The following is a 21,493-nucleotide window of genomic DNA, read 5'->3' as shown; positions in this document are numbered from 1 at the left end:
GGAGCTAGTCGGTGAGAAAAAATTAGTTCATGGGGGTTGGGGGAGGTCCCATATAGGTCAAGGTTGGGGTAATCCTGAAAATGGTACCCAGCTTTCTGGGAATGGGAGAGTCAGAAGTGCTTCACAGTGGAGCAGCTCAGGTTTTGCAGACAGATAAACCATCATATTGGGGCTGAGGAGACCTCTGTGGATAAGAACACTTACTACACAAGCATGAGGACCTGAGTCCAAATCCTTAGCACTCATCTGAAAAAGGTGTGTGTGGCCATGTGCACACCTGTAACTCCAGCACGGTGTGGTGAGAGAGCAAGACAAGAGGATCACTAGGGCTTTATGGCCACCAGACTAGCTCCATGTTCAGTGAGAGACTGTCTCAAGGGAATAAAGCAGAATATGATGGAGAGGGCACCCAGTGTCCTCCCCTGGACATGCACATGCATGAACACATGCACGTATGCACGCACGCACGCACGCACACCACAAGTACAGAAAGCACAGAGTCATTGCTCCTTGAGTTTTTATTCATCATACTATCAGGTAATGGTAACAAATATTGGCTTTGTTTCATATGAAAGGTTGAAAGGAAAAAAGAGTCTCATTACTCTTAGGGTTAGGGGAAGTATATAATTCTGGATTTTTATTTAGACATAACTTAAGTTACAGGAACTCAGCCTTCTGCTTCCCATCTGCTATGAGGAACCCATCCTTCCCTCTGCTATGAGGAACTTGGCTCCAGGCAGCCAGGAAACCTATGGAGAGACCCAAGCTTCTATGTCACACACAGATCCAGGACTTTTGGCCATTAGGACATTGCCCTCTGCTATTCCTCACCTTTGTGAAAAGGGGAAATCTGGGGTCTCTGTGGTCCAGTCGAGGCACAGATGCAAGGCATCTGCTCCTTCATAAAGCTTCCCAGCCCTTCTCCTAGCCAGAAACAGCACTGTGAGCCAGGTCCCTTCCTGAACCCATGTCCCTGGGAGCTGGGAGAGGGTCTGCTGTGAGGAGGCCCTGGCTAGGGGCAAGTTGGATTGTGGCGCTGATCATGAAGGGACAGCATAGGAACATGTGGCTTCCAGGACCCTGGTGGACAGATATGGCCTGCAAAGGCTACCTGGTTAAAGCCAGTTCTCATGAAATCCTGGATAACTTGTCCACTGCTTGAGGGCTAGCTATGCACCTGGGTCATTCACTTCCCAAGCGGCATTTATACTGCATAAGCATGAGGGTCCAAGGAAGGAGAAAGCCTTGAGAGGGCAGGGTAACCTATCAGAGGCCTGTTGCCTGTGCTGGAACAAGCGGCTGCCTCCCCTCTATGGGGATAGAAACACATGGGGCTGTCTATGATCAGACTCCACGCCCAGAGAACTCACACACCTGTCTTTGAATAATGGGAGCTAAGACCATGAAACTTCTTTATTCTAGACTTCAGCCCAGCTTGACAGGCCAAGATACCAAGCTTGCCTTGAGCCCTCTTTCAGAACAAATGAGACACTTATAAGTTTCCGTCTTGACTTCCTTTAACACTGTCCAGGGCTCACCAAGAACCACTGGGTTCATCTCCTAATTTCCAGGAAACCAAGGCCTTAAATAAAAGGCCACAGCCTCAAGTCAATCCACTTGGTCATCGCACAGGCCAACATCTGGTTTGGGATGTAGATGTAAGGCAGATAGAGTGAAAATCCATTTCTTGACTCTGATACATGTGGCTGTGGAGACTAGTGAGAGCTCCATAGACTCTCTGTGCCTCAGCTTCCTCATCTGTTAATGTAGATAATAAAGATGCCATCTTATTGTGTTGTGATGAACACACAACTCAGTCCCTCACACAGTGCAAATGCTCAGGGGACATGGACCATATTGTATGTGGCAGATGCCCAGTCTCAGAGGAGCCTTGAGAAAGCCCTAGATCAGGAGCTCTGGCTGTAAACGTGAAGGGGAAGCCGGAGGTATATGCAATACATTCATCTGGGCAGATGCTCACCCAGGAGGGAGGAAGAGATGGCCTAGTCAGGTTCAGACTATGGCAGGAGGTGAGGGAGCAAATTCATACCTGACAGAGCAACTTTTTCACAAAATCAATATTGCTGTTATCTGAGGGACAGACAGGGAACACTGACTATCCTTGCAAGGAGACCTGACAACCTCACACCAGCAAGTCACTTGCCATGTCATTCATGAGATGTTTGCAGATGCTGGGTAGGGAGAAATTAGAAGAAGCTGGCTTTACCCTGAGAGTAGGAGCAGGGAGGGTACTCGGGGAGAACCTGGGAGATCTGGGAGTCCAGATCCCAGAGGAGAGGGGAGTACGGAACAAAGCCAAATCTCCCATCAGCTCTAAAACACAAGCTTCTTGGGGACCTCCCAGGGAAACTCGCTTCTCCCAAAATGGCCGTAGCATGCAGTCTTCTGGTAGATAGGCTTTTTCAGGTCCAAGTCCCTGCAGTCAGAGGAGGCAAGGATCACTTTTAAGTGGGAAAGGGTAGGCTGTAGGGGTGGTCCAAGGAGAGCTTTCCCACCCATACCTGCACCCTATCTATGCCACAGCCCCGTCCTGTTCAGGTTAAGAACTCCAAAGTCAGAGACAGCTGAGCACTAACACACCCAGACCAGGATCTGAATGCCACCTGAAGTAACTTTCTCTACTCCATTGGTTTGCCTAGGCCAGTGCTCTCACAGCCAAGAACCAGAAAATAAGGATGCCATGAGAGCCTGTGAGGAGAACGGACTTGCCTACTGGATTCCTAGGCATCTGGCCCGAGATTCCACAGCTGCTCAAAGATGGCCTCACCAGGGACATTGTCTGCTGGGCCTCCTTCAGCTGAAAACCAGATACCCCAAGTTGGGGTCATGGACTATCCTCAGTGCCAGGCATTGTGCTGAGGGGCCAGGACTTGAAACCCTCCTGTTGTAAGAAACTGTAAATCCTTTTCTGTTCAGGTGTCCACCTGGGTGTAGGAGTGGCAAGGTCCCATGTGACAGCAGCATGATAGCACTTACCTAACAATAACACCGGGCCGGAGGTCGAAGTTCCTGTTCACCACCTCTAGCAGTTCCCGCTCAGTCTTCTTGGAGGTCCCATAGGTGAAGATGGAAATGGACAGTGGTTCTGCCACACCAATGGCATAGGACACCTTCCAGAAAGATCTGGGTCAGGGACTGAGGCCCTCAGAGAGATTTCACAGAGCAGAACAGCAGGGACCACACTTCTTCTGCTAACAGGACCCCTAACTCTCCTGTCTGGCAGCCCTTCTGTCTTCGGGTATGCTCTCTCCTTCCCTAGTTTTCCAGGGCCAGCCATAGTGGTCAATGCAATATATGCAGAGTTGCAGCCAATGGCAAAGAGGGGGCCTTCCCACTGAGCCAGTATCTCCTAACTCCAGGTGGGGCTGGGGTCTTCGGCAAGGACAAAGTGGGGGCAACCTACCTGAACAAGTACTCTCCGGCAGAGCCCAGCCTTTACCAGGGACTTGGCCACCCAGCGGGCAGCATAAGCTGCTGAGCGGTCCACCTTGGTGTAGTCCTTTCCTGAGAAGGCACCACCCCCGTGAGCACCCCAGCCTCCATATGTGTCCACAATAATCTTGCGGCCTGTGACACCTGCATCCCCCTGTAGAGGGAAACAAACGGAAAAGAGATGAGAACCAGTGGCTCTGAATGCTGGATGGGGCAGAAGCCCTCAGAGAGGATGCCCTGAGTCACCTGCAGACATTCTCAAAGGCCCCTTTTAATCAGGCAGAAACCAACAGCTCTTGTCCCAGTCCTGGCACTGACCAGCTATGGGAATCAGGCAAGCAGTCAAAGCCTCATTGGAAAGTGCAGGGGATGGGCCAGAGGTCATCTGGGGTCATACCTTCCCTTTTGAGTTCATCATAAGAAGTAGTCCACCTATGGTGGGAATTGTACTGCAATAAATACAGCCTGGGGCTGCAGTTCTGGCCAAGGCTGCCTGTTGCTCACTTTACAATGTGCTCTGTGCAACAGCATTTCAGGAAATCCCCTTGAAAGGTAGCTATTTTTAACAATTTGGTGAGAATCCAGTGAGTTACTCTAATCCTATTTAGAGAGCCACACTTTATACTCACCTATCTAGATTTTCAGACATCATCCTTCAAGAAAACAAGGAATTTAACCTTCTTTCTTCCCCATACCAACACTGTCTGATCACAGAACCTGTTATGGGGGCTCAGCCTTGGGACAATACAGTCAGCTCTGCCAATCCTTATATCCCCAGTTCTGTGTACGTAGAGGAGAAAGGGGCAACAGCTATATCTGCTTTTATAAAACTCCGGTTCTGTTGTCCTGTCTACAATAGCTAGAGACCCCCATAGCAAATGTTCAGCAAGTACAGCCTGGGAAAGTCAGCCATAAGAAAGCACCACAGAGATGAGTGAGTGCCTGACCAAGTAAGGAGAGGTGATGGCGGCCGTGGGCAGGCATGATAACATTTGGAATGCCTGGGTGGTAGGGCTTGACAGCACTAAGGGGAGATTCCTATAGACATGCCCCCCTTTTTACATATTAACAGATACACAGAGTGTCTTCAATGCAGGGCAAAGTTCACCGAGTACATTCAGTTCATGGGCAGACGCTGCTAAGCCACACAGAACTACCTGTTGTCATCAGTGTCTCCTGAGACACGAGCAGTTTAGTCATCAAGATCCAGCAAGAGGGCTTTCCCCAGAGACAAATGCTCACCTGGGGACCTCCAATGACGAAGCGTCCACTTGGCTGCAGGTGGTAGATGGTGTTTTCATCCAGGTACTTGGCTGGCACCACAGCTTTGATCACCTGCTCCTTCAGGGCCTCTCGCATGGCCTCCAGGGTTATGTCTTCATTGTGTTGCACAGAAATGACGATGGTGTGGATGCGCACAGGGATGACAGCACCATTATCCTGCGTGTACTGAACTGTCACCTGTCCATCGAGGGAGACACTGTGAGGCCCAGGCCTGAGCTAAGGCTGCATGGTTGCTGGCCACAGATCCCCAGGAGGCAGGTTGAGCTCCTGAGGGGCCAAGTGAGTCCCCTTGTCTTTAAAGACTCTTTGGAGAGTTAATATGACATGTGCTTACATTGGTTAATTTGCTCAGGACTACAGATGACAGCATAAGGCACACACACATGGCACTGTCTTTCAACTGATGACTGGGCCTTTCTCCTTCTATCCCAGAGACTGCTAGTACCAGTGACCCTCTCTAGCCAAAACCCTCTTGCCACTTCCCATGGACCTCCCCCACTTCTATGAGTGAACATAGGAATTCACAGGCCACTTGTCACTGGCAGAGACAAGGTTACCTTTGTCCTAGAATGTGAAAAATCAAGAAGGATCTTTAACCAAGGCTATATTTGTTGGCATATATTGAGCCTCTGAGACAGAGGAGCCTGGCAAATGGCCCTCTACCCTCAGTGAAGGATCCTGGAAGCGCATTAGGACCAGCAAACTCTGCCAGCTGTAGGGACAGGCTGATAGTCTCTAGTTAGGACAGTTGAGCTGGAAGGGCAGCAAGCTCTGAATCCCCATTGTCTTGAGGCTTTGCCAAAAGAAGGTAGAGTGGTGTCCACTTGGGTGGGGGTCAGGATCCTGCTTACCAGGTACTGGCAGGGCAAGCCATGGAAACCCCTAAAACACTCACCTCCACCATGTCCAATTCTATGCCCATCGCGTATATTACCAATTAAGATCTAAGACATCAATCTAAGACACACACACACACTTTATATATGCAATAAACTAAGAGATCAGAACTTGTCTGACATCACACAGCCAGTGTGATTTGTGAAATGTCCAAGAGTCAAACCTTGCTCAGGCTGAACCAAAGCTTGTCACTCCCACTGTAGCATAGACAAAATGCTCTCTAGAGACCCAGTGCTCTAGTGACACATCACTGGGCATGGACACCTGATATCTTAGGTGGCAAGGAAAAGCAGGTAGGACCCACTGGGTTTGCAGAGTGGAAGGATTGTGGGGGGGGTTGGGGCAGATGAGGATGGTCGAGAAAGCAGCAATGGGTGAACAAGCTTTGCATACTAGAAGCCATTCAAAAGATTAGTAACCATTGCTGCCCCATTCTATAGACAACAAAGCTTAGCTTCCAGAGTGTAAACACCTTGACCAAGATGGCACACAAGATTGCTGAGGTGTGACTCAGAGATTTATAGCCAAGGCTCTGTCTAGCAGAAAGTTGCTATGTAAGGCCATGAACCATATGCTGGGCTACAGGGTCCATGCTGCCTGAGACAATATGTACCCATCAGAGAAGTATCTACAGAGCTTAGGGGCATGGGATGCTTACAGAAGTGTGCCTATGCCAAATACCTAAGTAGGGGATCTGGCTGACTGACTGGCAGGCACAGAACAGTTTTCCATCCTAGAGCCCAGTTAGGACCCTACAGCAAGCACTGCTTTGCTGGGGCTGTGCTGCAATAAGGACTCTGCCTGCCCAAGCTGCCTTAGACAGTCATCCAAAGATATCTACCACTTTTCAGTCTTTTGGCTAAGATCAAGTATAGCCAATGGGCTATATATCAGACTTCTGCTCTGTGTCCTGCTGGTCCAAAAGCAACAGAGTGGGATCTAGAGGAAGTAAGAGAAAGAGCCCTGGCCACCTGCCATCTGACCCTCGTGAGATGAGCAAGTGCATAATCATTGAGGACTAACCCTTAAATCCTGCACTGTCCACACATGGGAATTATTCACATATAGGGCTCCACAAGAGGGAGCTAGAGTGGGGGATGCAGATTCCCAAGGAGGAGGCAAACTCAAGGATCAGTATCACCTCATGTAAATTTGGGAAGGGCTCAGTCTTGAGGCAATTCTCCAACCTGGCTGTTTTCAACTGAGCCCTGATGTCTCCAATCCCTTCCAGGCAAATACCATGCTGTATCCCTGCAGAACTCCTAGAACAGGGTGGCAGAGTAAAGAGCCCATGCTCTGCTCTTATCTTGCCATGTCAGCAGATATGGGGAAAAATACACTATGGAAACAGAGCTCTGACCTGGTACAAAAATAGCCACTGGACTGCCAACCCTGATTCTCAATATCAGCAGCAGCAATTTGCTCAGGTGGAAAGACTCATCCTGGTCACAGTCAACACAGGTGACAAAGGAAATCCTTTATAAAATGACCACAGAAGACACTGGCTACTCTCCTGACACAGCGTGGACGCAGACCATGGAGGCAGTGGGGCTTTCCAGTGGCCAGCTGAGAGGCCCCACATAGTGCCACCAGCAGGCCCATATCCTCATTGACTAGAGCAGGCTCATGGCCCCCTGTGATAGGCATAAATATTGGCACCTTATGGGACTCAATGCATCCTCTCAGGGAGGGGAGTCCTATTAGACTCTATTCTCTCTTTCTTGGTGCTACTGAGACTTGTAAACCTCTTTCTTATGCAGGGGAAATGAGTGAGGCCTTTTCTACTACAGCTGGTCTCAAAGAATTCCCTCTGTTCCTCTCTTACCAGAGGGAAGGAAAGTTCAAGGGGCCTGTTGCCTTTTTCCTACCCCTGCTCTGGGGTTGTCTTGTCTGTAGAGCACCACATTTCTGAGCCCTTTCTTTTGGTACCAGAACAGTCTACATGTTAGCTCTCCTGTCCCATAACCTCCTACAATACCTAAGAGATGCAGGTGACCCCATGTCCACCTTAAGAGTCATATGAATAGCACAGGAAGACCCAAGACAACATTCTATTGGGGCTATACACACACTCATTTGCCTTCGGTGGAGACAATGGGAGACTTCTGCTTAGTGCATTGTCCACCTCATCTGGGTGGTTGGAGTAACTAGACACAGACACATTTACCACACTGGGTCATAAAAGCTTATACACCAATCACAAGTGCAGGATAGGGAAAGACTGTCTAGTGGGGGTCAGAAGTGACATTCACAAGGATACGGGCTTCGTTGTCCCCAGAAAAGAAACCCAAATAAGATGAAGGATGAAGTGTAAGCCCTATAATCCAAGGCTAACCCAAGTGGAATGATGTCAGTAAAGTGGAGGTAGGGGGCAGGCAAGTTATTGTGGAAATATTATAAAAGTCTGAATGCTGGGTTGGCAAGGGAATTCTGCCCTCCTTTCACAGGAAGTAGAAACTTACAAAAAATTCTGAAGAGATGGCGAAGAGGAAAAATTAACTGCAGTTCTTAAGCAGGGAGAACCTTTTGGGGGCATAGAGTACCGTTGCTGACTTGGGTGGAATGAGGACCATTCCAGGAAAGGCTGGGCTGCAGTGAGAGTGATGCCCATCTGAGGAAACACAGGATACCAGTACCATGGAGACAGATCGCGCCAAGCAGGACTGGGAAACCCATTGTGCAGTCCTCAGCTGAGTGAAAGGTGACAGTGAGCAGTATGTGGTAGGCTCTCAGCACATGAGCTTTCAAAGTGAGTAAGAAATGGGGCTGCTGTTTTGGAGGGGCCACGATGGAAGATTGATGAGCCAAGTGTGTGAAGAGAGGGAGAGAAGATGTGCCAAGACCCTGGGGCAACACACTTTGGAACATGGAACAGGAGCCGGGCAGGCAGCCATTGGCCAAAGGCCATCAGGGGACTGAAGAGTGATAGGGGAGCTCCACGTGTGCTCATGTTTGCATCATCATTGTCCTTCAAATAAAAATAGATTTCCACATGACTGGGAAGAGGAAGGTCAGGGCCCACAGCGCTGGAACTGGACACATCAAGGGTAAAGCCTTTTATGAGAAGTAAAGACACGGAAAGGGGCCCCAGAGAGACAGTCTGCTCAAGGTGGGGAGACCAGACCTGTGTGCACAAAAAGACAGAAACTGGTGAAGACATAAGTCTGCAGTAGGAACTGAAGAATCATCAGAGTCTACACATGCTAAAAAAATAAATAAATAAAAATAAAAATTACATTTTAAATTTGTCTGATTTTTAAAATATTTTTATAATAAAAATTTAATGAGGGTAAGGAAGGAAAGTACATTTAGCCTGAAAGAGTTTTCAAATAATGATTCTTTTCAAAATGGAGTACCTAAATAGAATATTTTCATCTTAAAAATAGCATGATCCAGGTATAATTGACCACTTTCTAATTAGATTCGAGGCTCCCTCCACAGGAGGGAATTCATGCCTGGTACTGAAAACCTGGTCAAAAGCCCATGGCTGGGGAAACATAGGCCCTAGGAGGGACCTGTTACTTTACTAAATAGACATGATACCTTCTAAATATTTAGATTTATATTCTTAAACTGCTGATGTATAAGCCTTGGTTCTAGAAGATGCTGTCTACAACAGGTGATGGCAATACAAAGACACAGCTGTTCCAAGTGCTGAGAGTAAGTAATCGCTGAGTGCCTGTCCCCAAATGGGATGTCTCTATCACCCTCTTGAAAGTCCAGGGAACAGGGTGCATGAGGAGGTGGAGAGAATGGGAGAAGAGTCAGAAGATGGGAAGGAGAGCTGTGAAATACTGTTTTCTGCATATGATATGGCATCGCACTCATGAATCCACAGCAGCTTTGACTATCTGCATGACATCTGCCCAAGGCTGGGCCTATCAATATTTCATTATAGACAGAGGACAGGCTCATACATAACACCTCACTCTTCCTGAGGAGCTATAGGCAATAAATGGTAAGTTACCTTTATTTGAGTAAGTAACCCCTTACTCATGCTTATGCAAGCAACTGTAATTAAATGCAGTGCGTTATACGCACAAATAAAAACAACAGTGGGAGGGAGACTTCTTAGAAAAAAGAAGGGGCTTAATGGAAGTTGGAGGGAGAGAAGGGAAGATAACAGGGCACATAATCAAGCACAGTGTGTGTGTGTGTGCTGTGAAATCGTAAAGGAATGAATTTAAAACAAAATAAATATGGCCAGAACCAAAATGATTTGGTGTACTTCAAGTTTCTGTAGGGATGTCTGCAGGAGGTGATGGATGCAACTCACCTGAGTTTTAGAATCAGGTCTCAGCCAGGGAAGGACACCAGAGCGCCTTAGATCTGCCATCCGGGTGTTGAGTTTGTGAGCGAGAATAATGGTGAGGGGCATGCATTCTTCTGTCTCATCTGTGGCATAGCCGAACATTAGACCCTGGAGTAGGACACCTGCCTTAGAGCTCAGAGCAGTAACGTTCTACAAGTTTCATATTTTGTTTGATGCTTCAACAGTTACGAGGGGTACCCCCTACAGAACACTTTGTACTGTGCATTTTAGAATGGGAAGACTGCCTCTGACCCCAAACACTCTGGAAGGAGGAGACAATCAACATCTGTCATTAGCAAGCACAGCCTTCTACCACACAGTCTGACAGTGTTGCCATGTAGCAATCAGTGCTCAACTTACTGCGGATGTGATCCTTCCTGGATCTATATAGTGATGAGACCACCCAACAGTGTAATTAACCCAGCTTGCTTCCTCTCATGGATCATAGCACAGTCCAAACAAACCACACTGGTCCATCCCTCACACAGTTGACATACCTGATCTCCTGCACCGACATCCTCTTCATTTCTATCTAGATGGACACATTGGGCAATATCTGGGGACTGTTGCTCCAGAGCTACTAGCACATTGCAGGTCTTGAAGTCGAAGCCTGGGCAGAAGCAAGCCAAGTGGGGACATGTGTCAAGATAGGACTATAAGCTTCTTGGTGGACTTCTCAATCACTGATGTTGTATTTAGTGTTGGGGGGCATAGCCTCTGGTTCAGAGCTGAGGCCCAGGTTGTTGAAAGACCTAATATTCTTTTCCATGGTCATGTAGAACTCTTTCAAAAGAGAAGATTCTTCATGATATACTTTACTATATATATATATATATATATATATATACATATATATATATATATATATAGTTTAAGAATATAAATCTAAATTAGCCTCGAATCTAATTAGAAAGTGGTCAATTATACCTGGATCATGCTATTTTTAAGATGAAAATATTCTATTTAGGTACTCCATTTTGAAAAGAATCATTATTTGAAAACTCTTTCAGGCTAAATGTACTTTCCATCCTCACCCTCATTAAATTTTTATTATAAAAATATTTTAAAAATCAGACAAATTTAAAATGTAGTATAAATATAATAAAAATATAATAACCAATTATACCTTGGTTAAAAAAGTATACCCTACACAGAAATATGGCAACCCACAACAACACAAACCAGATAGGACCCAGGACACTCTGACTGACAAGTAGGTGAGCAACCTATATATAGTCTTGCTTCTCTAGATATCCCAGAGGAACCCTCCAGAATCCCCTTGAAAATCATAGCACCAGCAGGGCATGGTGGTGCTTGCTTGTAACTCCAGCACTTGTAAGTGAAGGCAGGAGGCCATCCTTGGCTGCATATGGAGTTTTGGGTCAATCTGGGCTACATTAAACCCTGTCTGAGGGAGAGGAAAGGAGAGGAAGAAAGGGATGGAAGGATGGAGGACTGAGGGATGGGGGAAAGAAAGAGAGGGAAGGATTTTCGATCCCTGCACTGATTGAAAATCAAGGGTCTTTCCAATGTTGTCATTTAGAATCCCAACTACATGCCTTACCCATATATATATATATATATATATATATATATATATATATATATATATATGTGTGTGTGTGTGTGTGTGTGTGTGTGTGTGTGTGTGTGTGTGTGTGTGTGTATGTGTGTATGTGTGTGTGTATGTATGTATATTTACTGTATACACACATCCTGAATAATAAGCACCATGTGTGTGAACCATCTAGCGAGATTCCTAGATCTAGGGTGCTATGACAAATAAAAAAGTTAAACCTCTGGGGCCCAGACCCCCTCTTCAAAGCTGCAGCACAGAGTTCAGGGTCCACCTCTGGCATTCTGGGTGCTAACTCAGGGAAGCCTCACTAACAGCAACCCCTGTCATGGAACCAGAACTCCTTTAGACAACAAACTTAGGGCTAGTCTTAAGTACTTTGCCACCTCCCCTAGGCATCTCTGGATAGAATGTTCCTTCTCTGGCCCCTCCCCACACACCCAAACTTGACTGGCTCCTAGTTAGCGTCCCTGGACATTTTACTCCTGCAATTCCACTCCCTTATTGCATAAGATGAAAACAGATTCACATAGTACACCTCACAGTGTGTCATCTGAGGCCAAGCAGTACCTCTACCCCAAACGTGGTCATCTTTGCCCTTTGCCTCCCCTTACCCCAACCATCCCCCAGTGGATGTTTTTGATGTAGAAATCAGTGAATAGTCTTTAGAGAGGTGCCAAAGGGCTCTGCTCTGTGTATTAAGACTTTTTCCATTTTGCCTAATCATTGACTCTAAATAATAAATCTTCCTAGGGTTAACCAAGCACAATTCAGTCAGAGTGGAGCTCTTTCACTTGGCCCTTTCTAAAGAACATGGAAATTTTCTTTGCTATCTAAAGCAAAGTTTGGTCTTGAATAAGGTCTAAATGTGTATAAATAAACTGTTTTCTTAGAGTATAATGGGGAAAGGCTATATGTGGTAATATCTCAAGATGCTGTTCTCTGGGACGATAAGTTTCTTCTATGAAGCCCTTACATCTTAAGTGGGAGAATTAACTTGCATGTACTCTTTCTCTTCCCAGCCATTCTAAAACACCTCCAACCTCCAAGAAGTGGGCTTTCTTGTGATTGTTCAAGGTCAACATATTTCTCACAGTGACCTCTGGGAATTGAGAGAAAGCCAACAGAAACTCAAAGGGAATTTTTCTTTAAATAAATAAATCTGAAAAAAATTAAAACTGGAATAATATGGGTATCTACTGCTAGAGGCTATAGTGGAAGCTTTAAGAATTGAGGTCAGAGCCCAATCCAGGAAGCTGGTGTGGATAAAGGGCACTGGAAGCTCTACCAAAACATCTTTGCAAACAGGTGCTCATGCCCTGGGTCTTCTGATGTACTCCCAGGCTGGGTGGTTTCCTGGCCTGCCCAGGCATTAAGTAGTGACATCTGCTGAAAAGCCCTCAGTTCTGCTTGTATTACCTGGTACTTCCTCATCCCCTCACTTCCTTGCCTGGCCTGTACCTCTTCCCTAGGTCTCAGCTCCTACATCACCTGGCATGGGTGCTAACCTGGGCTTCCCTGTCTCCTTCACCTGTGACCAGGCCCACGTGCTTGAAAATGAGGCTTCATTCTCCACATCTATAGTGAGATGCAGTGTGGCTCAGTAGAAAGTACAGGAGCACCTACCTGCTCTGGTGGCATCTCACTGTATTTATACTCTAAGCCAGGATACCCTCATTTGCATAAGAAACACACCAGGGGTTCCGGAATGATGAAGTCAGATGACATATATAGACACTAGCACCTGTGCTTGGCATGGAGCGTGTTGTCACTCGAGGGCAGCTCCCTTCATTAGGAGTTCCATTCAAAACTGCCAGCACCAGGAAGGCAGGACCTTAAATGAGACTTGTCAATAGTGGATGGATACATGCTGACCCCGCCAGCTGCAGTTCTCCAAAGAACCCGATGAGTTAAGGGCTGTTTACCCTCCTGACAGAATTTGTATTTTTCTAAAACTGAGGGATCAGACTTGACTCCCTATGGGAAACAGAAGCACTCAGTAGAGACCTACAAGCACACAGATGCAGCAAGCCCATGCTCACCCTTGGCAGAGTCATCATAGCCAATGTGCTTGATGGTGTCTCTCACCACCCGCTGGTAGTCAACCATGGCCACTGAGGTGATCTCCCCACACAGCAGCACCATACCTGTCTTGCATACTGTCTCTGGAAAGGAAGAAGGGCAGGTAACAGTCATGGGCCAGCAGACAGAAGCTCAAAGGTCTAGACCTCTCAAGACAGAGATGAAAAGATTCATTGGGGGCTTCAATGAGGAGTACTTTCTAAGAAAGAATAACTGTGCCAACAAAAAGAGCAACTCCAGCATTAACCACTGAGCATCTTCAAATGCTGCCAGAGAATGAAGCTCTGGGAAGAATCAATTATATTTGAGTTTCGTGCCAAGTATTTACTGCTTCTGTTATCTCAAACAACCTACTTAACCTGTCTCAAGTAATGTAACTTTCATAATGAGCATGATGAATGCATGTGATACAGACACACACACACACACACACACACACACACACACACACACACACACACACACACACTGCTATAATGAGTGGAATCCTGATCCGAGGATCAAGACAAACCAACTTTCTCAGAAGGAATTTTTCCTTAAAAACTGGAATTGCATGAATATCTGCTGCCAGAGGCTCTCATGGAATCTTTAAGAACTGGAGCAAGAGCCCTAACTAAAAAGCTAGTGTGGACAGGCATTTCCAGAAAGTGCTACCATTTATTTCAAAGCTATCAGTGTGAGATCTACCCTCAGAGTAGCATGGGGACCTGGCATACATGACATAGTCTGAGACGTCTCTAGACAAGGAAGGAAGGTCTGTGCAGAGGAGAGACCAGCACAGACCCTGACAGTGGACCCTGGTCCCCATACTGAGGTCTCCTGCCTCATAAGCTACTGCAAAGATCCTGGTGTAGCCAGCACTGTAGCCCCATTAGTAAAGTCAGAAGTTGGACCTGGGCCTTCAAAGCTTTAGAGTCAAGGGCTGTATTGTGTGCCAAGCCCTTCTATCAAGCAAAGATTGGATGTTGGAGAACTTATCCCACAAACAACAGTAAAGGTATTTTGCCTACATGGACCTCCAGGAAACATTGGAGGGTGTGGGTGTGGACAAGGGTCTCAGTACTTTATTTAACAATGATAACCCTCTGGAAAGCTGTTGGTGTGGTTATGGACAGTTGATGGAACTGCAGTTTTTTGGTTGCTGGTAAATGGGATGCATAAATTATTTTAACATCTGAGGCATACCACAAACTAGGAAAGAAAATCAGAGGAGATTCCAGACATACAGAGCCATCAAAATGAGCTTCTAGACAGCTTCGAGTATTTCGAGCTCTTCACTTCCTCTGGGAGATTCATCTAACTTTGAAAAAGGCTCCCTCACTCCTAATGAAACCCATGTTAGGAAAGCCATGTTCCCACTCAGCCCTCTGCTACTTATGATAGTGATGACATCTAATGTCAAATTCTAGTTAAATCTGTTTCATGGTTAGAAATGTTTTTCCTCTCTGATACAACACAAGAAGGTCACTTAAAGAAGAAATCTCCTGCAGACAGGAGGACATTGACTTTGGGCCCGACGAGTATGAATCTATGGTCTTATGTCCACCATGAACTTTTCTGTCCAACATACTCAGTTCTCCAGCAATAAGAGTGCTTGTCTCTTACCACAGGCCACCTTGGCATTGGGGTCTTGCTTGAGATGAGCGTCCAGCACTGCATCACTGATCTGGTCACAGATCTTATCTGGATAAGAAGAAACACTAAGTGTAAGATTACATCATTGTTAAGCATGGCAAAGTTAAATGCTAAAATAATTTGACATTTTTATCAGTCCGCCTATCAAATCTACCTATAAAGATAAAAATGATATTTTTTAAATGTCAGAAATGAGAAATATTTTATCAGAATAGTCCTTGTAGATTTTGAAATTTTTACTTATTCTCTGATAGTTCCATATGTGTATATAATATATTTTGATCATACTCAATTCCCATTACCCTCTCACGCCCCTCCATTCCCTCTGAACTTTTTCTTAGGATCCCCTTCTACTACTTTGCTGTTTTCTTCTGGTGACCCACTTAGTTTGACTGGGGTTGCCGGCATGAGCATGAATGTGGTATTATTTACTGAAGCATGACAGACTTGCCAGTGGCTAAACCACAGAAGAAAAACGATCTTCCCTCCCTTAGCTGCCATTAGTGGCCAATATAATAGCTCCTTGGCTAGATGTAAGGCCTCATGAGCTCCCAGAAATGAAAAATATTTTGGACTCATAATTTCTTCTAATTCCTACCTCATTTTGGATTACATGCATTACATAAAATCATAGAATTTCTTAAAAGGAAAATACATTTCAAAACCAGCTCTTCTAAGAGTCAAAGCAATTCACATAATGACAAAAAGTTTTTCATTCCCCAAACCTATTCCTTATTTCTAACATCTAGAAAAGTTATAAATATAGTCTAAAATCCTTCATAACATCAGTAGGATTAGGTATTGAGTGGTAAGACCAGATAAATACCATCCTGAAGGCTCCATAGAGACAATCAATCAGATGCAAAACACAAGCCAGGCAGATGGTGCCATCTGTGAGAACACCACAGGCAAGCCATATGCACCACTGCTGTTCAGCAGAACATTAATACAAGCTCTCAGATCCTCCTCTGGTCACTCAGCCTCCTACAATTCAGGTGTCCGGATAGCTGGACTAAGATGGGACCAACAAAGATTCAGCAGGAGCTGGAAACTGACGCTATTCTGTCATTTGTCCTAAAGGATTCACATGATCTAACATGTAGATCACCAAGTGACATTGTGCACAAATTCACTTCTGCTTTCCAGTTAAAGTGTGTCTATTAACAAATTGAGAGTTAAGAGAGACTCCTATTCCGTGAATATTGTCTTTCACTTAATGTTCAAAATTCCCCGAGAATCTGCTCTTAAAGACTGTTTTTGTAAAGATTTATTTTTAATTGTGGAAATTTGTGTGTGTAATCACACAAACTTGAGAATGTGCACACAGGAGCACAGATGCCCATGGCATCTGGAAGAGGATGTTGGGTCCCCTGAAGCTGGAGTGAATGCTGAGAACCACGTCCCAGTCTTCTTCAAAAGCAGTGAGTGCTCTTACCCATGAGCATCTTTCCTGCCCCAACAGATTATTTTTGAGAATTCAGGCCCTGAGTCAAGAAGTTTAGCTCTCAAAAGTAAATACTAAGATATTGATTAATTTGCCTTTAAAGGTAAGCGTTCTATTTTTTTCCTTCAGAAACGACCATGAAACACAGGGTGAATTGTTCTATCCATTCTCCTGTCAGTGGCAGATGCTGATTTTAAATCCAGGTACATGTGAGTCCATACCTTTTGCCACTCCTATCAGTAAAGGCCTTCTGACATCCTAAAATAAATTACATGGTGGCCAATGCTGACCAGCCAGGATGCCTAGAAACTATCCATAGGTTAACTACAGACAGACATCCGGGCATCCTATTTATTTAAAGGGTTCAGCTCACACAGGTACCACTATGTAGGGTAATACAACTGTGGGGAGAAGTTAGAGTCCAACAAGCTCATCAAGAGAGCTGATTGATAATTCCTATCCCTGAGGGACCTCCTGCCTCTCTCCCCTCCCTCCTACCTCTATCTGGGATTTTTGAGACCAAGTCACACATGAAGCTTGCCTTGAGCTTGCTATATAGCCAAGGGTAATCTTGATGTCTTAACCCTCTTTCTCCAGATTCCAAGTGTTGGGACTACAGTTAAGTTTTTTTTCTTGTTGGGGGTGAAGCCACCAAATCTCTAGGGCCTTGCACATGCCAGGCAAGCTCTATACTACTGAACTACCTTCCTGGAAGGGATTCTTTCTGAGAAGTCTGCTCAGGCTTTCAAAGTTTCTGTCATCAGTAGGCTTAAGACGGTCAATGGTAGCTCTCTTGGAAGATTAATAAGAAACGAAAATTTTATCTTTCTGATGTGGGAGAATTCAGCCATGGATGGTAAACACGTCACTGAACACTAGCGGAAACCAACTTACTTGGACACTTATTATACAGTGGAAAGTGAATGACAAATGAGACAAATTTGAGAGTGAGACCACGAAGTAGGCAAAACAGTCAGTGGACTGACAGAAGTTTTCATGCTCTGTCTACTAAGCATATTTCTGCTATGCACAATGGGCCACACTCGAGACAAGTAGCAACTGGATGCCAAAGAACTCACTTTCTCTGGGCAGAGTAGGTTCTTCCAACATACAGATGACTTTCAGAAACTATGGAGTTGCCCAGTATGTGTTAGGTACCAAGGATGTATCTAAAATCATATATAGATCTGGAAATTGATCTATAAAGAAATATGATGAGAACATCTATTTATTATAGAATGAATAGAAAGCCTCACGCTAAATGATCTGATACAAGGTTTTTCAATAGTCACACTATTGACATTTTGTGCCAAACAATTCTTGGTAGTGGAGATTCTCTCATGTTTTGTGTGATATTTAGCTACATGTCTGGCCTCTACCCAACAGATTCCAGGAGCACCTTGCTTCCAAGCCCTAGGATGTAACAATCCAAAATGTTCCTAGACATAACAAAATGCTTCTGGAAGAAGACAGCCAGTTTTGCCTTTGGTTGAGAGCCATGGGATAAGGCACACAGGTGTAGTGTACTGAAAAGTCAAAAATCAAGTTTCAAGTTAAAGCTCTTGGAGAAAGAAGAACGGTGGAAAAATTGGACTTGGTGATAAGTTAACACACACTGTAAACACTCAAAATAAATTCGAACAAATGCTTAAGTCCTCATATCAGTGTGCCTAACCCCAGAGTTCTCCCAGAACAGTCGTTCTCTATGTGATAGTCCCACACTAGCAGAAGCAGCACCTCCTAGAGCTGTTAGAAATTAGAATTCTTAAGGATCTACCAAGACCAATCCAACTGGACACTGTGGGAGTTAAGTCCCAGCCCTTGCCTTCATCAAGTCTTGTAGGGTGATGCTTTTGTACTCCAAAGTGTAACAACCTATGTCCTATAATCAGAACTTCTGACTCACGGTCCTGTTACTGAGAATTGTCTCTAGCTTCCCTATATCACAATCTATCCCCCTTTAAAGAACCAAAACAATGCTTGAATGCTACGACTCTTTAATACAGTTTCTCATGTTGTGGTGACTCCCTGCCTCCCAGTGATAAAATTATTTTCTTAACCAGGCATGATGTTGCATGCCTTTAATCTCATCACTCAGGAGTAAAAGGCAGGTGGATTTCTGTGAGTTTGAAGCCAGCCTTGTCAACAAGGTGAGTTCCAGAACAGCAAGGGCTGTCACACAAACAAATCCTGTCTCAAAAATCCAAAATAAAAAATTTCTTTGCTACTTCATAATTGTACTTTTGGTACTGTTGTGAGTTGCAATGTAAGTATCTGTGTTTTCCAATGGTCTTAGATGACCCCTGTGAAACAGTTATTTGACATGACCCACAGGTTGAGAATCACTGATCTTTAGGAAGTTTATAGTTGTGTCAGAAAGCATCTCTGAGATCCTTGCAGTCTGGAACTCTGTCTCAACACCAGTTAAAATGCAGGGCTACTCCTTTCTAATCTGTGCATGGTTTATGTGTAAAACTTGCTCCCACTTGAGGACTATCCTCCATTGAGTTTAATAGGTCACTGATAATAGATAATAGATGAGAGCTTTACTCAAAAGTATATTATTTCATTTAGTTCTGCTAATACACATAGTATATAGCAACCTGCCCTTGCTGCTGAGATGCTGAGTGGCAGCATCATGGACCTAGGCTTCATGATGGGTGACAGCTTTACAACTAGCTCACACTCTTTCAGAGAGAGTCTACAGTAACTGATGAACCTTGTTTCTAAGGTATCTAGTAAAAGTGACTCCCTGGGCAGAGGTTGAGGATGACAGGCTTGCCTGTGAGCTCAGGACAACCTACTTACCTGGATGCCCCTCTCCTACAGATTCTGATGTGAACATGAAGGCTCCTTCTTCACTTAGAGAATGGTCACACAGGCCATCCACAGGTCCATTCATTGTGTCCACCCTTTTCGCCTTCACTTTTCCAAGATGACAACTTCAATGCTGTACCTTTGCCTGCAGGTTCTTTTTTTCTTTTTTCCTCTCCCTACAAAACCAACAGGGTGGTCTTTGGCAGAGTAACGGAGATGACGTCTGCCTAAGTGCCTATGAGCGTGTGAGAACAGGGTAAGGATGGGCAAAGAGGGAGAGAGTGGATGGAATACAGATGTGTCACTTCCTTCTGCCGGTCACAGTTTGCTCCCCGGTGACTCCTATATATGGAAAAGTGAAAGTGCCTGAATAATCATGTAAGGACATTGGAGGAGTCCATTTCCTGTGAGGGGAGTCTTCTTACCTTGAGGAATTTCAGCCTTCAGTTCTGATGTCTCAAATAGGAAGCCTGTAGTCCATGAAAGGAGAAGAACGATGTGTAGACTCTCAGACAGAAAGTGCTTCTCAAACTTCCTTCAGCTACCTACCTGATCTCTGGGTGGTTCCAGGGTTAACATCCCACTCTGGAGAGTTGGGGGCCTGGAGTTACTCACAGAGACATACAGGCAGCCAGAAACTCTCCCAGAGATTTGGTATGGGCTAAGGTTGCAACACTGTGGTCTCTGCTGTGAGCGTGCCTCTCCTCCCCCACACCTGATCTGGATTGGGCTCACCCCCTCTACCTCCTCAGGGCAGAGCAGGAGCCAAGAGCAAGCACCTGTACTCTGAACCAGCTGTAGCGTTACACAACAGATGCATTTTAGTTAGAGGAAAAGCGTTTGAAGCCGGCATTTTTTCTGCCACAAGAAATCACCCAAACCATCAATGTCTCTAAGAGGCCTGCAAAAAATTAACTAGCAAGGTGTTTGGTGGTGGTGGTGGAGGGTGATCCAGGCAACAAAGATCATTACTTTTTAAAAACATAATTTTGAGAAATAGACCCATTATGTAGAAATTGGTATTCAGGTCTAGTATCACGCAATGTGATACACTTGCATGTATTCAGTTCTGTTCCGCTCATCAACACCCTGTTCCTATAACTCCTTGTTTATTTTTGCTTTGCCTGAGAACAGGAGTAAGCAGAATTGAGGATATCCTTAATTGGCTATGTCATAAATGATAGTGTTTGTCCCCAGCTTTTCTCCCACTCTCGGACCTACAGTCTTTGAAAAACAGGGCATTGAAATCACAGAGGATGGGAGAAACCAGTTCCTTCTAGAACACAATAAAAAGTAACCAACCAAAACTTTGTGCATGCAAGTTGGACTGTGGGAAGCACAAGGCAGGAGGAAGCGATGACCCCCCAAAAATAATCTTAGTGACTAAAACCCCCTCCTCTGCACTCATACAAGCACTTAAAACATTTTTTTCCTGGCACAAATTCTAGTGTTCCAAACCTTGAGGTTAGTTAGTGAACACAGTCGCTCTAGGGAATTCAAACTATATGAAATCAATATGGAATGTTAGGAGACAGCTTGTGTATACACACCATCAAAAGCACTTTACAAAGAGGGAGCTGACTTGCTTAGGCACATGATTGCTAAAAGTGGGGAGTAAAAAGGGCTACTGGGAAGGGCCAGACAAATGAAGAATCAGACTGGGATTTTAGATCAAATGGCCTTCTCATTGCAAGCACAGAACTTTCCTGTTTGTACTTTAAATATTTCAACAGCGTTGTCTCTTTGTAAAGTTCTTTTGGATACATTACTTTGAAGCCTAGACACAGTACAAGCTAATGTTTAATTTGGACTGTAGACCTAGGTTACTCTAGCAGCTAAAACTGTAACAATGATGTTATAAATTTGCTTCAAGGGTGACTTGAAGTCTAAAGCAAGAATTCACCAAAGGTCTTAAATCCAGCAAGAAGACAGAAAACAAGCCAACTCTCTTTTGAACTCCAAAATGAGTAATAACATCATGGGTCAGAGGGTG

General features: G+C 45.0%; 1 protein-coding gene across 1 annotated transcript; it reads right to left on the bottom strand.

Annotated features, from left to right (window-relative positions):
• Positions 1-2,334: 2,334 nt before the first annotated feature.
• On the bottom strand, positions 2,335-19,585 carry Mat1a (methionine adenosyltransferase 1A). The gene is made up of 9 exons (XM_052734379.1): positions 19,492-19,585; positions 15,210-15,287; positions 13,565-13,687; positions 10,444-10,556; positions 9,911-10,054; positions 4,696-4,914; positions 3,425-3,607; positions 2,998-3,131; positions 2,335-2,437 (listed from the first exon to the last, which is right to left on the bottom strand). Exons 1-9 carry the CDS (start codon positions 19,583-19,585, stop codon positions 2,335-2,337), a joined length of 1,191 nt encoding a protein of 396 aa, XP_052590339.1.
• Between the last annotated feature and the right edge of the window lie 1,908 nt (positions 19,586-21,493).

This window comes from Peromyscus californicus, unplaced genomic scaffold (genome assembly GCF_007827085.1).
Source record: "Peromyscus californicus insignis strain IS unplaced genomic scaffold, ASM782708v3 Scaffold_12__1_contigs__length_115047231, whole genome shotgun sequence".
In the NCBI taxonomy this organism is placed as follows: domain Eukaryota; kingdom Metazoa; phylum Chordata; class Mammalia; order Rodentia; family Cricetidae; genus Peromyscus; species Peromyscus californicus.
Note: the sequence above shows the minus strand (reverse complement) of the source record. Positions and strands in the feature narration are given on the sequence as shown.